At 41.6% G+C, this 18,532-nt stretch overlaps 1 protein-coding gene across 2 annotated transcripts; it reads right to left on the bottom strand.

The window, feature by feature from the left end:
• Nucleotides 1–5,480: 5,480 nt before the first annotated feature.
• LOC119178337 (uncharacterized) lies at nt 5,481–10,924 on the bottom strand. Of its 2 annotated transcripts, XM_037429525.2 has the most exons (5): nt 10,786–10,913; nt 10,383–10,462; nt 8,514–8,526; nt 8,392–8,429; nt 5,481–5,772 (listed from the first exon to the last, which is right to left on the bottom strand). In XM_037429525.2, the coding sequence occupies exons 2-5, from the start codon at nt 10,429–10,431 to the stop codon at nt 5,534–5,536; spliced, it is 339 nt and encodes a 112-aa protein (XP_037285422.2). In that variant the 5' UTR covers nt 10,432–10,462; nt 10,786–10,913; the 3' UTR covers nt 5,481–5,533. The 2 variants fall into 2 exon arrangements, with proteins under 2 accessions (XP_037285422.2, XP_075743462.1); XM_075887347.1 differs by lacking the exons at nt 8,392–8,429; nt 8,514–8,526 and having other exon boundaries at nt 10,786–10,924.
• Between the last annotated feature and the right edge of the window lie 7,608 nt (nt 10,925–18,532).

Here is an 18,532-nt window from a genome sequence, read left to right on the forward strand (position 1 = left end):
TTACATTTGAAGAAAGTCTCCATTCTAAACAATTGCCACTTTCTTAATCTCATTAAACTGAAACCACCGAAAAAAGAGTGCGGTAAAACCAAGGGGTGGAAAAGGCAAGCCAATGACGCTGAGGTTGCATATTAAAGCAGCATTAAATACCTGAAAGTTGAATAGTTGATATAGTTAAAATCTTCTATGAAGAGAAGAATCGGCGGTGAGTAAGGTAAAAACACAATATACTATACTGATGGGAGACATCGATGCAAAGATAGGAAAGAAACAGGCTGGATACTAGGCAGTAGAAGATTATGGCATAGCTACTAGAAATGCCAGTGGAGAACTACTAATAGAATTCACAGAACGCAATTATGTACGGATCTCGAATACCTTCTACTGAAATCGAGGGAACCGTAAGTGGACAGGTAGGAGCCCTAATGGCGAAAATAAGAACAAAATAGGCTTTATACTGAGTGAAACCCAGGCATCGTGTAGGATGTGGAAATGCTTGGTATAAGGTTCAATGAAGTGACCATAGAATGGTACGGTCCCGAATTTGCCTAGACTTGAAGAAGCAACGATAGAAACTGATACGCAAGAAGCCAGTCAATGAGCTATAGCACTGAGAGGGAAAGTACGGGAATTCAGTCTCGCTTCGGAGCAGGTATTCGGCTCTTATCGAGAAAAACAGCCATAGCGTTGACGCAATGAATGATAATCTGACGAGTATCATTATGTAATGTGCAGTGGAAGTTGGAAGTAACTGTAGTCAGACAAGAAACTGACAAGCTGTCCCAGGAAACGAAGAACCTTATTAAGAAGCGTCAAAGAAAAGAAGCCTTAAGTACAACAGACAGAATAGAATTGGTAGAGCTTTCGAAGTTGATTAAAAAGCGTAAGGTATCCGATGTGAGGTTGTATAACATAGAGAGAATTGAACGCGCTCTGAAGAGCGGAGGAAGCATCAAAGCAGTGAAAAGTTGGGGTAGTTAAAAACCAGATGTATGCACTAAGGGACAAGGAAGGCAACGTAACCACCAATATGGATAGGATAGTAAAAATAGCGGAGGAGTTTTACAGAGATCTGTACAGTAGCCAGCACACCCACGACATTAACATAAGAACTAGCAGTAACCCAGATGACACCCCACCGGTAATAAAAGAGGAAGTCAGAAAAGCATTGAAGAGCATGCAAAGAGGCACAGCTGCTGGTGAGGATCAGGAAAGATCAGATCTGCTGAAAGATGGAGCACAGATTGGGTTAGAAAAACATGCGACCCTGTTTACAAGGGGTCTCCTGACGGGAAGAGTACCAGAATCTTGGAAGAATGCTAACATCATTCTAATAGATAAGAAAGGAGATGACAAGAACTTGAAGAATTACAGGCCGATCAGCTTGCTCTCCATAGTATACAAGCTATTTACAAAGGTAATGTCTAACAGAATTAAGACAACATTTAAATTCAATCAACCAAAGAAACAAGCAGGATTTCGAACAGGCTACTCAACAATCGACCACATACGTACTATCAATCACGTAATAGAGAAATGCTCAGAATATAGCCAACAACCATACATAGCCTTCGTAGATTACGAGAAAGCGTTTAATACAGTAGAAATATAAGCATTCATGAAGACACGGTCGAATCAGGGCATCGACGAAGCATATATCAACATCCTGAAAGAAATCTATAAGAGATCTAACTGCTACCATTGTACTTCATAAAGAAAGCAACAGAATACCAATCAAGAAGGGTATAAGGCAGGGGGATACAATCTCCACAATGCTATTTACCGCGTGCTTAGAGAGGGTTTTCAGAGGCCTAGATTATGAACGGTTAAGCATAAGAGTTACTGGAGAGTAACGTAGTAAGCTGCGCTTCGCCGATCACATTGAATCGCTAAGGAGTTCAAGTACAAATTGCAACTCATGATTACGGAGTTAGACATGAAGGGCAGGAAGGTAGGTCTTGAAATTAGTCTACAGAAAACGAAAGTTATGTACGACAACCTCGAAAGAGAACAGCGCTTGAAGGGCACTTGAAGTTGTAAAAGGCTCTGTCTACTTAGGCCGGTGATAACCACGCAGCCGAACCACGAGACTTTAGTAACTAGAAGAATAAGAATGAGGTGGAGCACATTTGGCAAGCACTCTCACATCACTACAGGTAGATTGCCACTCTCCCTCAAGAGAAAGGTATATAAACACTGCATTTTGCCGGTACTTTGCTAGGAAGCAGAAACCTGAAGACTTACAAAGAGGGTTCAGCTTAAATTGAGGATGACGCAGGGAGCAATGGAAAAAAAAATGGTAGGTGTAACTTTAACAACCAAGAAGAGAGCAGAGTAGATTAAGGAAGAAACCGGGGTTGAGTATATCACAGTGGAAATTAAAAAGAGGAAATGAACGGGCCGGGCACGTAGAATGTAGACAGGATAACCGCTGGAAATTAAGGGTAACTACCTGGATCCCTTGAGAAGGCAAAGGTTAGGGGGAGACAGAAGGTTCGTGTGGGCAGATGAGACTAAGAAGTTTGCGGGTATAAATTGGCAGCAGCAAGCACAGGACCGAGCTGACTGGTGGAACGTGGCAGAGGCCTTTGTCTTGTAGTGGACGTAGTCAGGCTGATGATGATGATGAATATGTTCATGATGATGATGACAAATTAAACAATATTTGAGAGTGCAAAAGAAATGGGTGACTAACTACAGGTAACGATAAGCAACAGGTGTTTGGTCACGTCGTAATTACTTGTTCCGCCATATTTTTAAACTTTGGCTCAAGTTACGTGGGACACCCTGTATACCAATTGTGACATTACGGGACGCAAAAAGACCACAAAGGTAAATCGCATGGGCAAACATGATAATAATAACACACATGTCATGCGAACCATAATGACATCCTACGCTAATAGCACTTTCGCAGTCGTTTGGCTGGCTTCATACATGGCAAATTTGGTACTATTTAACGTGAATGGACGACCAAGGCAACTGGCAAAACCAAACATGAAACTCATGATACGCGTGTCATGTCAAACTTGACTATGTGCTACGCTTATAGCGTGCTCACGGCCCTTTTGCTAGCTCCACATATACCAAATTTGGTATCACGCGACGTAAATGAACGACAGTGCTAAATGACACGTCAAGACATAACAATCATCACATAGAAGTCATGTACGGCATATTTACGTCCGCCTCCTAACGTTGGTCTGATTTTAAAGTGTAATATCAACATTCCTCATTCATGCTTCGCACATTATGAATTTCCACTGTACGTGGGAAAGCCAATATTTTTCTTCGAATTCACGGATTTTTTATAGTGGTCACGCCCACATGCGTGGGCACGTCGTGGCCTCCCACGGAGATCAATGCAATGATCTAACGCGCCATTCTCAAATCAGCCAATGGCTGATAAATGGGCTGCTGTCGGGAGCCTCTACTACTGATCAGCAGCGTTTTCTGATCATGCAAAAAGTGTTGCAGGGCCCCTTTAGGATTAAGTGCCACTTTGTGCACACAATGTAAGACCACTACTTTTTGCTGCGTGTGTGTCATTTATTGAGCACCTGTTGAGTACCTACTTTTCAAGCCATATACGAAACTTTAGGCAGCGCTGGTCAACGGAAGCTGCAAGCTTCAGACGTGCTACTTGCGATGAGAAATGTTCTTCAACTTCGTGATCACTGAAAGTGTCGAATTGAGACTTGATGAAAGCCGATTGCTTAGAGCTCTGTTTATTTATTTTACAAAGGCATTCAATACACTTAGACAGAAAGTCCGTTTCATAAACTAAACTGTTCCAGTAATTGTGCACCACATTTTCCGCTAGCTTCCGATTGTACGCAAGTTGTTCAGATAAATATTTTTTTGTCTCATGTCCAAAAATACTTAACTAAGCACCCCCCCCCTCCATTTCAATTGTAGGACCCATCTTGTTTTTGTTTTTAAATGATCTACCGATTCGTTTGAAACCCCTCTGAATTTATTCCTTATTCTAATGAAACTTTAATATTTATCGCGTAGAAAGATAGAGCAATGCTACATCTACTAAATGTCGACCTACTTATTGTTCACTTATGGCATGCATCGAATGCGTTACGTATCAAGTGATCAAATACTAGTTTCAGGGTGTATCATTCTCTTTTCTCTGCCAATCATCTTTTCCATAGTAGTTGCACTCATTGACACTTCATTCGTACATCTGCGCCCACATGATGTTCTGGTGCAGTATTAAACATTGGAAATCCAATGCGCATGCTTAGTCCTTAAATCAAAATGTCTTTCATCATTTGTCTCATTAGGAAAACGTGGTCGTTCTTTATTACCAAAATCCTTATTTTCTTATAATGCGTATTTATTCGCAGCCAGCTCACGGACTGTATTATTATGGTGTGCCATCTAAGCCATCTTTAAAGCCCACAAAAGATATCTTCAAGACTGGTTAGTTCTAAACAATTTTTATCCTCATCAGTTGCTTTTTTTTTGCAACGGGAGAAATCTATGTCCGCGTGAAGTTACTAGGCACAAAAATCAATTGACGTTGTTTGATCTATCAAATAACAGCCTATATATTGTTAGTTCTTCTGTTCTAACTTTTGCAAAAACAAACACGATGTTTTCAACTTACCATAAAGTACTTTTAATATTAAGTTCGTCAAAATAAATCCTGATTGAATAACGGCAAATCTGTGGTGGGTTACGTTGTGGAACACGCTACATTTTAACTTTAGGTTAGGCAGAGTGTATTCATTCTCCAAACATGTTAAAATTCTTTTACTAGATGCTTGTATGTTCAACGTGTTCTTTTAAATTATTTATTTCAAGAAACCTGTAACCCTTCCTTATGTTGCCATACTTTTAAACACACTTTTGTGTATTTTGCTAGAAATGTTTCACTGTTTGCGGACCAATAACAAATGCACTGTTTTGTTGTAGTGGAGAAGTCCTAGTGAGAGTTCTCGTTTTGTTGTTTCCGATATCTCCATCAACATGCGAAAAAATGTCTATGTCAGAGGACTTGAAAATCTAATAAAACTTGAAAACCTAATACACGTGAACGTATTTGCAAGTGTCTTAGAAAAATCAGGAAAACAATAATATTCATCTGTTCATTGAAATAAGAGTCCCTGTATTCTGTAACTAAAATGTCCATTAGGACGGACGCTCTTTTGACGGTCATCCAAGGTTCTGCTGAAAGCTATATGAGCAACAGATGCTAGCTGTTCACATGAAGCATTGTATATTAGACATCTATCGCACAGCGTCATCGTTTTAGTCAGTTTACCACGAAGACAATCATAAGAAGGTATTGTCACTAAACGTAAAATAGTAAAATAACATGGCATAAGTTATTCGTGATCCTCTTGATGTTTACAAAATTTGCTCATTCAACGTGTAATAATTGGCTTCTTTTACTTATTCCTAAATGCAGCTTAACATTTGCTTATTATGAATTGTCTCCCCTACACAAATGAGGCATCTAGCAGTTGTGTGCAGATATTTTATTTTTTCATCACTATCAATGTTTTAGGCTTTTCAATTATCCTTTAATGGCTTTTCCCACGCCGTATTCGACACCCTTGGACACGCCTTTCTGTACCAGCCAGGCCACAGCCTTCTGAAACAGTTGCGCCAGGAAATACTCCTCACTTTCCGGATCAACGTTAGTCTGCAGATTAGCGAGAGCCTTCAAGGTTTCGGCCACTGATTCCTCTTGCTCGGCGGCTTCTTGCTTGTCCGCAATAATCTTCTCGATGACTTCGTAGCTCCTCTTGAATGCTAAGTTTTGTGCAATGCAAAAAACAAGGTGACCGACGTTAGTTTTTGTAAGATAGGTGAGAGTTCGCAAGTTATTTGCGTTGTAACGATGAACAAGACGTAACAGAAACTCATCGAGCCCCAGATAAGGGAGGACTAAAACACAGTCATCCACGTGACGTTTCCACGACAGCTGCTCTACAAAGTTAAACAAAAAGTCCACAACAATGCCTGTTCTGCCGGTCTGAAAAGCATCCTGCCGAAGTCTGTGATAGAACTTCTCAAAAAAAAAAGGAAGATGCTCATCAAAGCTGGACGATGCTTTCGTTGCCTAAAGCAGGGCCACATGGCAAAAGATTACAGAAGCTGGTTAAAATGCGGCAAGTGCGCAAGAAGGCACGAAACATCTGTTTGCGCACCCGATGACATCAAAAACGACAAGAAGGCGATATCTGCATCGGTCAATCTGGTGTCCAAGCAGGCAAGGTCAGTCATAATGCTCCAGAGTCTGACAGCCACCGTATTGGGCACCAAATCATCCGGTCGCTACTGAGTCCTTTTTGATGGCGGAAGTCAGCGAGGCTTCATTACAACCAAAGCTTATGGAAGACTTGGATGCGAACTAATAGAAGAGGAAACGTTAGCCATCGGTGTGTTCGGGGGTGATAACATACGGAAAACCATGAAGAAGGTACGTGTATCGATTCTCCCTGCAAACCAGAAGCTTCCTATTTCAATAGAGGCGCTGGTGGTGGACACGATATGCACTGAATGTATTGCGGTACCAGAAGAAAACGTTATAAGAGAAATGAACATGATGCACTTGGATACGCGAGCTCTCTCTTTACAAGGAGTGGAAGACAAACAGATTGCGGTCCTTATTGGATCAGACTATTATTGGGATATAGTAATGGGTACTGTGAAGCCTGTGTTCGAAAAGTTGAAAGCTGTCAAGACAAAACTGGGATGGACTGTGCAAGGACCATTGTCTACTGCAGCCCATGTTACACAAAGTGCCAGTATTGCAGTCCTATGATCCAATGTGACCGAGTAAGATATCTCGAAACTTTTTACTTGTTTCTGGGATATAGAAAGCACCGGTAACCAGGCCGAAAATGAAGAAACGATGGTCGCTGAATTGGTTCTGACAAACTTTGAGAACAACATCAATAAAAAAACAATCAATATGAAGTGGCCCTACCGTAGAAGGAAAGGGTTGATCTGGGTGAAAACTACGCAGTTGCAGTCAAACGTCTGCACAGTTTGATGAAGGAGCTTAACAAAGACAGTGAGCTCTTAAAACAATACGAAGCAACTATTCGAATGTACCTCCAAGAGGGATATGCTGAAAAAGTACCTTCCAAAGAATACCAACCAATTGGACCGCGGTATTATGTGCCACGCTGAGCCGTCATACGAGAGGACCGATCTACTACGAAGGTACGCATTGTGTTCGACGCTTCGTCTCACGAATCCGGGATGAAGTACTTAAACGACAATCTAGAAGCATTCACCAATATTGTCGTATGGAAATCCTAACGTTGAGATAGGCAAATGTATGAACGAGTAAAATGCTATTAGGGTTAAATAACTCTCCTGCCATGCGTTTCGCAAAGATCGATTACCAGTGAAGCCACACCGTTCGGTTGCGTGACAATCATTTGTTTTATTTCAATGATTGATTGCAGTCTTTCTCAATTATTGGCTATACCGGCGCAGAGATTTTCATTGGTGTTTGATGCTTTTGTACCTCAATTTTGTTCTATTGAACCACTGATGAATCAGCAGAGTTTCTATATATATATATATATATATATATATATATATATATATATATATATATATATATATATATATATATATATACGGTGGCCATCTTGAATAATTGGCAATGCAGTGATACTAAAACGGTGCTCATTAAGTCATGATTTACCTGACTAATAGATACAGAAGGTGATAGTTCTGCACACCTTTTGAGAGCACATTTAATGCTTGTTACCACAGTGCGTGATATGAACCATATTTTTTTAAAGCAGTGAATGCTTCCTAATGCAGCCGTAATATGAGCATGTTGGTAGGTAATGTTGCATAAGATAGCGAAAGAATGAAGAAAGGGGCGCCCTTGAAGGGACGCTAAATATATAGAATGAGTTGGTTTCGCTTGACAAACTCACCTCTGAGAACTCCAATGAGACCTTCATAAGTATATTATTAGCAGAGAAAATGAATGTTGAAGTTTGATATTTAAATTTCCTGCCGAATCGCTCTGCGTGACGTAGAAAATTTCAAGTGTATCTTTCATAATTTAGTAACGTGTGCTGGAAGAAATTTTCTCAAATTTGGTTTTCTTAGTTACGACACGCACAGACAACAAATGTACTACATTGTTATTGATTCGAAGCTACAAAAGACCCAGTAATCATCCCCAAAAGCCATGATGTCAGAGTGTTGGGTGCGGGATTATAAAGCACCCACATTTTCTTCTTTCTCGTTCGCTCACTTGCTCGTTCGCTCAGGGGCATTTTCGGAAATGTGTAATCGCACTTTAATATTACGCCAAATTTTGTTTTTTTCCTTTCCTTTTTTTATACGTAGCCAAGTTCCCGCTTAAGAAAAAAATTGTGTAATGTGACGTCTTACCGTTTAATGCCGCCTGGTTAGTGGTTGCATCAGCAGGACTGCGGGCATAGAAAAGGGGATACAGTGAAATTATTTAGTTGTTCTATAATTGCTTGAAGAAAAGCTTAAAAACCATTACTCACATTTTAGCTGCATCTGGAGCGAGAAGAGGGGCAGGAAGAGAACCAAATAAAAAAGGGTTAGCTAACTGATTTCGCGACAACTAAATAAGCAATAGTTATCACCGATGCTAATATAACGCCTGCTTTAAAATGGCCCTATTTTTCTGCCTGTACGCAGAGATTATCATCATATGCAAGCGTTACAAATTATTTCAATCTGTACCAACAAACCATTAACGCCGCCAAACCATTACCAGCCACAGAATGCAGCATTAGCTCACATGAAGTGTATTTAGTATTTCACGTGAGGTGCTACGCACTTCTTCCTTGTTTTCAGAACTTTACGTTTGTATTTCATGATATTTCACATAAATATATTAACGCCACAAAAATGCATTAAAAACAAAGTAAAATAATAAAAAATGTGGCACATACTCTCGTATTTGTTCGTTCATGTTCTATATATATATATATATAGAACATGAACGAACAATATAAACTATATATATATATATATATATATATATATGTGTGTATATATACCATATGATTATGATTATGATTACCACCATATGATTATGAGAGACGCCGTAGTGGAGGGCTCTGGAAATTTTGACCATCTGGGGTATTTTAACATGCACCTAAATCAAAGCCCATGGGCGTCAAGCATTTTCGCTTCCACCGAAAATGCTACCGTAACGGGTTAGAATCAATCCTGTGACGTGTGGGTCAGCTGCCCACCGCGTGTAGATTTACTCTTAGAATATATGAATGTTGTGTAGTATATTGTTTGTGATGATATGTGAGATTTAACGTCCCAAAAATACCATATGATTGTGAGAGACGCCGTAGTAGAGGACTACGGGAATTTCGACCACCTGGGTTCTCTGACGTGCCCCAAAATCAGAGTACACGACCCTACAACATTTCCGCCTCCATCGGAAATGCAGCTGCCGCAGCCGGTATTCGATCCCGCGACGTGCGGGTCAGCACCCAAGTACCTTTGTAAGTAGGCTACCGCGACGGGCAGTATAATGTTTGTCATTGAGGTCTATGTAGTCGTATGGACACAGCAGACTTTTTTCTGTATCATAAAACTATCGATATGTACCCGAAAAGACTGATATTTTTTTTTTCTCTACGTAAACAAGTTTCCACTTCCTTATGACTGTGCGTAAAAGATTACGCGGGTAGACACAATCATGCACGTAGCTAAACATGCCACGTAACTGATGAAAACTCAATAAGAAACAACCGTGGCACGAGCAAGTCCAGTATAACTATCGCTGTGTCGCTGCTACGAAACTTTACTGTACGATGCATCTGCTGCAACACCCGGACATGATGTGCAGACCACAAATTTCTTCTAGAGCTCAAACAACTTCTAATTCACGTACAAAATGCGCTCAATTATTTTTCTTCGCCTGGCTTTGTGCACATAGTAGATGCAGTAGCTATAGGGAGTTTATTCTGTGGAATTTCGTCATGAAGAATCGACACGACAGCCCTGCATGAAACAGTGATCTTATATGCACCTAAAATGCTTCTGAAGGTTCCTCGCCATCCATTGCTTGTATCTTTATGCCCACAAAGCAAAGTTGGCCCTGCGCTTAAATGTGCATTGTTGTGGTCCGAAGCTAATCGCTAAAGATATAGTCTAGTTTCGAGTCAACTTCGTTGGATAATACCCAAATAGCTGTCGAGGCAGGCATCACCTGTTCCACTTAGTTTAGGGATCCAAAAAATCAAATTTATACCATGCAGTTATCATGAACACCTATTTTCAAATAATATTTGCCGGAGAGGCGATGAAATATCAGCGGTAACAGTCCTTGTTTTTATAATGAATTGCAATACTACTAGTTTATCTCATATGTGCAGTTTACTTACAGCCAGAGGCACTGAATGCCAGGAGGAGAATCACAAGAGTCGTCTTCATGTTGGCTCGGCAGTAAGGATTGGAAGGTATGCTGCTCAAGCAAAAATGACAAAATGACACAAGTGCGGGTAGTGTCGACATTTCTCGTTGCCATCGTAACACTTAAACCTCATATAAAGATGATTACTAACAAAACAAAAGATTGAACCACTTGCTTGTAGAGTACGAGACACATTTCATGCTTTTCACCAATTTGTTTCTGCGAATCAAGTATATTGGCCTAAATTGAGCGCTATATAGCTTGTATAGCCAATTGCATATATTGTGCCGTCAGAAATTGCTTCTAAGAAAAGGTGTGATTTTAGGCTTCTGTATACTAATTATTTGAATCTTAGATTTAGCGATGCGTCTTACCTTGGCGGGCTTTGGTATGATCGGTCGAGAATGAGAGCCACTGTTTAAGGCTGTCCCTTTTATACCTGGCTTGGAGGCTCAAAAAGCGTGTGGATAGGCATATCGGTGAATTATGTCACGATTCCCAGTTCAACCTAATGGCTGAACATTGTCAGAACTGAAGTACTGCTTATCGATGAGCTATATCTGGAGGTACTGTGACCAGTTTTATCACCGTCAACAGCCATGGCACACTGATATTCGCCGTTTCAGCACAATACAGATGAAAAAAATGGTAGCATAATGAATGAAGGTTCATTGGAGTACTTGGCACATGATACAGTTGGGGAAGTGCGTGAAAACTGATAAAATACTGCAATGTTGGTAGAGCTTAGGGCCTTAATTAACAAAAATATATTTTTGTGGCGTGTTTTAAATGTTTTTTGATAACAGAAAGCCCCCCAACAAAGAATCATCACAAGATGAACAAAAAGACGCCTTAAATATGAAGAAAAGTTTTGTAAGTAGAGCAATGTGTTGGTAACTAGTGATATAAAAACGTTAGTGAAACAGCCTGAATACTTAAGTTGAACCGCGTGTTACTTGTAGCTGCTTGCTCTCCCGGTTACATAAAATGCGAGCACAGTGCGCGGTACTTTTCGAGAGATTTTGCCAATTTTTTCACTAAACAGATTTCTAACTTGCCATGTGTTGTCCAAACAATAAATTTTCCAAACATGCCGATTTCTAGTCACGGTGGTATAGTGGCTAAGGCACTCGGTTGCTCAACGGCAGGTTGCCGGATTGAATCGCGGCTTCGGCGGCTGCGTTTTAGATGCAGGCGAAAATGCTGTAGGCCCGTGTGCTGAGATTTGGCTGCACGTTAAAGAACCCAAGGTGGTTGAAATTTCCGGAGTCCTCCACTGCGGCGTCTTTCATAATCATATGGTGGTTCTGGTACATTAAATCTCACCTTTCAATGAATCATATCATGCCGATAAAGTATGACACACAGGCTAGTGCACCTCAATACTGTGATTCACTGAGCGTTTACCTACTTTTAACGAATTACAGATAATGAATGCTAACGAGAGATGTGTCCTAACTGTTGGGCCCCAATTTTACTCAAGCACAACGTTGCTTCCACGGGATCTTCAAGTAAGAAAAGCCAAACATGTTGGGTTTTGATGAGATCACGTTGAAAGGTTAAAGAAGGGAAATGTGAACAGGGACACCAATATTCTGCCACATATGTAGGAATATTTACCAGCCTTACAAAACAGCTCTTTTTATTATGGACATGTATTATACTGCTTCATTGAAGCTTGTGAAAAAATATAATGATTTATTGATATGTGGAGTTTAACGTCCTGATACCACCATATGGGTATGAGAACCGTCGTTGTGGAGGGCTCCGGAAATTTTTACCCCCTGGGGTTCTTGAACGTGCACCCAAATTTGAGCACACGCGCATATATATATATATATATATATATATATATATATATATATATATATATATATATATATATATATATATATATATATATATATATATATATATATATATATATATATATATATATGGGTTTGATCGCAACATGGGTTTCTTGAGTGTACCGCACCTGTTGTATGGCTGCTCGGCCAAAGCACTAGCAAAGAAAAATAGAAGGTATAAAAACGCGCTAACGGCACTTCCATCATTTTTTGGGCTTCCTAACTTTAGATTACCAATAAAACTTCACCTGATTCAATTCGAATGATTGCTTTGCAATTACACACATGTACAACATATTGGTAAATGAAAGTGAGTGAGGGGAAAGGGCCGCACAAACGCGGCTTGAGAAAGACCTCAACCCCTCAGTGCAGTATGGCTCCATATGGTAGTGCACCTAATAAATTTGTGCAATACACTTACACAGTTACTATACTATATGGCAGTTATTCAATAGGCAGATAAAAAGCATGAACACAATTTATAAAATACGCAAAGTTTTCACTTTAAAAATCAAATACCTAAAGTTATCACTTGAATGCATTTATTGTCGGTGTTGGGTAAAAATTTACATTCAATTAGTTGAGTTTAGTTTTCTAGGGACGAAGCCCGTAAGGCCGTGCGTCATACGTCCCGTGTTTATAGAAGTAGCCCACTCTTCTTTAGTCCTTACAATGTCCGCTGGATGGCAGTACTTGTTTGATTGATATGTGGGGTTTAACGTCCCAAAACCACTATATGATTATGAGAGACGCCGTAGTGGAGGGCTCCGGAAATTTAGACCACCTAGGGTTCTTTAAGATGGCAGTACTTGTATATGATAAATATACGATGCAAAGATGGCGGCACTTGAAATGTTCAATAGATGGATGGGCGGATGGATGCACGAACGAAATCACGGATGATTGCACAGATGAACGGATGGACGAACAGACGGACACACGGAAAGTTGCACGGAAGGACGGATGAATGCACGGACGGACGGAGGCACGAACGTACCGACGGACTCCTCGGCCCAATCATCATTTTTCACTCCGTGCATATGCTGTGAATTTTTTTCCTTGCAGTGCAAACACTTCATGTCTAGCATGCGCTCTACCATTTGCCTGATAAATAATAGTTTGGTTTCTTTGAACAATACGTACATTCTCGAAGTAAGAGAATTTCATTAGGTTTTTATTAACAATAAAAATATCCAATCAGCACAGATTCAGCCAGCATATCTTCACCACTCCGTAACTAGTGACACAGCACCAATAATCGCACTTCACTGTCAGTAACAGTGCCGAACACCACGCCATTGTCACATTGGCCTGTCTACGGTTACCCACTCACTTTTTCGCATGGCAAACAATGCCCCGATTCAACAGAAAATCTACGCATAGGAGCACAGTGTTGTCCCAACCTATGACCAAGAGCATCTGCATTATGCGTAATGTGCACGTCGAATGAAGCTCTACGCAGGATAAATGATGTCCAAACAATAGCAGCAAGCGAACGCGTCTTAAAGGCAGTGCCGTGGTCCCGAGCGCGTAGAGCAAAGACTGTTATTGGCCGAAAAACGCTCCCGTTTCAACGCGATAGCGTTAAAGAGCTCGTGTCGCAGAACACCCGTCGCTGGAGTCGACCCCGCTGGTTGTGAGCGCAAAATCGTCTTGGCGTCTGTGACCACAAAATAAAGTTACCGAGAGAGCCGTGGGAGGCCGCTACTTGTCAACGCGTGAGCGCGCGATCACACTGAAAAAGCCGCGTAATCGAGGAAAACAAAAGTGCTCAATGTCACGAGGCGCGGTAGTTTCATTGCCCTGCCACCCCTCCCTGCTTAGCTTACAGCGCTTTCGTCGGGACTAGAGAAGAGATAATGCGATTGCAGCATGCGACATACTTTTGTAACTCCACTCGCACTTGACAGATTCTTAAAAATTTTGCGGCATTGAATTCGTGAGGCAATAAGCTCTTCTAGTGAATTCATTCCATGGTTAATTGAAAAAAATGGCAGCTGATCTTACGTTCAGTGGGAATCAATAATATGCGAAGCACAAATCAGAAATGTCGATACGTCGCTTTAAAATCTGCACAATTAACTTTACAAGGTGGGGGTAAATGATGTCGTACATGACTTCCGTGTCATGATTATCATGTTTAAATGTGTCGTTTATTTTCGTCATCTATTCACGTCCCGTGATGCGGAATTTGGTATATTTGGAGCTAGAAAAACGGCCGCGAGCATGCTATGAGCGTTGTATGTTGACATGTCCTTACATGACACGCATGTCGGGATTATAATGTTTGCACCAGCAATATATTTCGTCATCTATTGACGTCCCGTAACAACAAACTTGGTATATGTGTAGCTTGCAAAACGGCCGCGAGCACATCATGAAGGGCCCACTATACTCCAATGTAGTGTTGACGAGTGCGCACGCTGGTCACAGCAACGCTTTGTTAGCAAAAACGTGAGCACTAGGCGCGAGTAGCGTATGTCGACGCGGCCCGATGGCAGCCGGCACGAAATGCGACATGCTGCATTTCGCACCGATGCGTTATCCAGACAACACTGCGTCTCTCTCTTTTCGTGATGGAGGTACGCCGGACGCGCTGAAACGCGCATGCGTCAAAGCAACGCAGCGTGGCGCACGCATGCGAGTATTTGGCAGGACGGACGCCTGGCGTGGCAACTCCGGAGTGACGCGACAAAAAGAACACCAGCGAGCACGCGCACCGTGTCACGTCAAAATGTATTGGCGCCTTGACTGTAGCCTGTAGTCATGTTCTATTATGACACGCATCTCATGATTATCACGTTTGCACCAGTCACATACATTCGTCTTCATTTGGCGTCACGTAATACCTAATTTGGCACATGTGAAGCTAGCGAAATGGCCACCAGTGCATCATGAGCGTTGCATGTAGACATGTGGTTACATTACACGCATCTCATGTTGATCATGTTATGGGCGGTCGCTTGTGTTCGCCATGCAATTATGTCATATTATATCAGTTTCGCAACATGCCAATGGGAACGAAACGACCGCGAGATCTGCAGGACTGTGAAAAGTAAATCATGAAATTCATGGCATACTTGTCATTAGTTTCACGTTATGACAAGTCAAATATGTTCTTCATACAGTCGTGTCATGCTATACCAAGTTTGGTATCGATATCACTATCGAAACGGCCAGGAGAGCTAAACGTCATAGGTGGCTAGATAGATAGATAGATACGCTCAAAGTCGCCGAAGTTTACTAAAAAAATGCTTCGCATTTAAAAGTGTTTCAGGGCCCCTTTAACGCATTTTGTTCGACATGTGTCATGACGAAAACGAGCCCGTTCGGCGATAATACCGCGCGATGTTGCAATTTACTGTGTGCTTGTTTTTGTGCGTGCGTGTGTATGTAACAAAAATATGAATAAGTATTCATTTAGTGGTTGAAGGGTGCACTAGGGGCCAGATTTCGCTATCGCATAGAACCCTAAAGGCGAAGCTTAAGGGCCCCTCAATTTTGACACGGAGTGATAGCGACGTTGTAGGAGGCAACAACTGCTTGTGTCTCCTAACCGGCCGTGGTACTGCCTAAAATAAAACGCAACGCTACTCTTGGGGACAACTCTCTGTCAAAACGGAGTCGAAGTGGACGTGTGCCACCACTGTGGAATATAGTGCCAGAAATGCGCCTGTGGTTTCCGCGTGAAAATAATAAAAAAGACGACATTATTTTTTACTGGATGGTGTTTATGAAAAGACGCTGCATGCACTGAGGAGATATTCATATCTGTTGTTGCTTTCTGAAGATTCGCTTCGCATTTTTGCGCGTCTGAAAACATCGCACGTTTTACGTGCACCTCACAATAAAAATGGCGTCTTCAGCTATAGGTAAGTGCGCGCCACCCTTCGGCTGTTCCGATGACTCACCGAAGAATCTTGTGTCAAATTTCACTCAGAAATAGCTGTGCAGCAGCCGTATCAAATTGTGTGCAGTGGGATTACGTCAACACAGCCGTTATTTCAAACGCGAGGTAAACCGGACTACTTCGCGAAGGAGTACAAGTGCAGTAGCCGTGCCCCAGTAGCTTTCCCTTCATTGCCACAAAAAGTTGTCCCCAAGTTAAGCACATCACTTAACCTCGTATTCAAAAACACTGCTTGACTTGAACTTCACTTGCCACCGACATGAATGCAGCACAAACGCGTTTCGAATCCACTGTCTTTAGGCGCTGCCAAGGCAGCACGATTGCACAGGCGCGTTTGAAACGCACTGCATCGAAGGCGGTTTCAAGTCAAGTTCAAGTCAAGGAGTGCTTATGAAGACGAAGTTTAGGCGACTCAGCGAGGATATTCTTAGTGATTTTAGACGCTAAGCAGCTCTTGGACAAGCCTGTGTAACGCTGTCCCTCCGTACACTCCCCTGTGCATTGTCGCGTCTGGTGCAGGCCAATGTACACACCCCCAAAACGGTCGCTCCTCCCTCCTTCTTTCGACTCGCGAAGCCGACACAGTCAAGGACGTCTTGGCCTTCGCTTGAGGAGCGCCAGCGTCGACGCCAGCGCCTGTGTAAGCGTTAGTTCCCTCTGCTCCGCATCAACACATGGTTCGCTTTAGCAGGAGATTGTGCAAGTTTTTTTCAATAATGCCAAAATTGTACATCAGAAATTAGTCTAAAGGTGTGGTGAATATAACGTCAATGAGATGATATATTATTCACGTGTTCGTAGGATACATAAATTTGTATAAAAAGGCTCTTATTAGGCCGCACTTTGCAAATGGTGGCCTTATAACTTCCTGGCTAATTTTAAGAATCTGTTCATTTTTTCGTAATTAACAGAACTTCTAAGCATTTGTGTGTCAAATCATTGATTGATATGTGAGGGTTTTTTTTCAGTGAGCAGACATGTTCTTGGTATTATTTATGTATGTGGTATGCCATTCCAATTTCACTCCCGTGAATTGTAGTAGCCATTTGCTAACGGCGTTTTTCATTGGAGGTATAGTGAAGCGGTTCGAAGTCTGGTTCTTCGTTAGGGATGGGGTATACACAATATTGAAAAGAAAGTGATTCATTGTTTTTAACGATACTGGTTATATATGTGGCTAATCGTAGTTCCCGCACTAAGTCAAGTGGTAAGATCTTGAACCCAGAGAACTGTGGCTTGTTATGCTAGTACAGCGTGAGAATGTAACGTGAAGGTGCTATGTTGTCTCTTTGCAGGTGGACGTTTTATTCCTGCATGCGAATTACGAATGCAATAGCCATGAGGATAAACTTTCAACTATGTCAGGCTTCATGTTTAAAAATGGAATGCGATGGTAATTTTTCCTACGACTCAAAGTATTGATGTCTTGAAACATTTGAGCTGACTGGGTCGCATAGGATTACGCACATTTATCCTTTTAACACTTTGGTGTCAAAATTAACAGTGTTCCTTATTTAAAGTCTCCTCAGAAATGTTATACCTTTGATCTTCTTTAAAATATGCTGTTTTAAGAATATTGAACTTAGATGCTCTGTTGGCGAGGTGTAGGGCACTGCACATCGCAGGTCTCAAGTGTTCGACGCACAGACTGAGATCGACACGTGTGGCTTTCACAATCTCTGTTTGAAACATTGACCTCGTCCAAGGTTCACGCCGCATAGGCGGTATTATCTCTGCTATCATTGCAATATTACTTATTCCTAGTTCTACCCTAATAGGTCATAGGGGTAGTTATCTTGTGAATAGCTTGCACACTGACCTTATTCCCACAATGCATGCAACAGCAATATCATGCTCACAGGCTCTTAAGTCACGCCATCAGCATGCAACCGATATGAATTGTTGAGCTTGCGTCAAATATCAATCACCAATCTTTGTTAAAATGAAGGCGTAACTACCATGAAATATTATTTGAAAAGATGCATGAAGGCAGGCTAAGAAACGTTGATTCGTAAAGACAGGTCTGTAAGCTTCGTCAATGTCTTTATTGAAGAGGGAGAAAACAAATATTTGTACAGATGCAGCTGAAAGCATCTAAATGCAGCACCAATACTATTCTGGGCCCCGTTTACCAGATGCCAAAGGCAAGGTTGCAACCTTCTCTTCCTTCATGGAGATTATCGGCTCTTACGTAAACGCTTTAATGGGTCAGGTGGTTGAAATATGCAGCTGGTTTCATATCAGCAACGAATGGTTGTTTTGCTAGCCGCAAGATGACGCGAAAAGAGACTGTGGTTGCTGTCGCTCCAGCTTGAACGTTCTGCCAGCAGCTTCTGGAGCACGCAGGCCGCGCACTCCCAT

Source organism: Rhipicephalus microplus, chromosome 1 (assembly GCF_043290135.1).
Source record: "Rhipicephalus microplus isolate Deutch F79 chromosome 1, USDA_Rmic, whole genome shotgun sequence".
Lineage (NCBI taxonomy): Eukaryota > Metazoa > Arthropoda > Arachnida > Ixodida > Ixodidae > Rhipicephalus > Rhipicephalus microplus.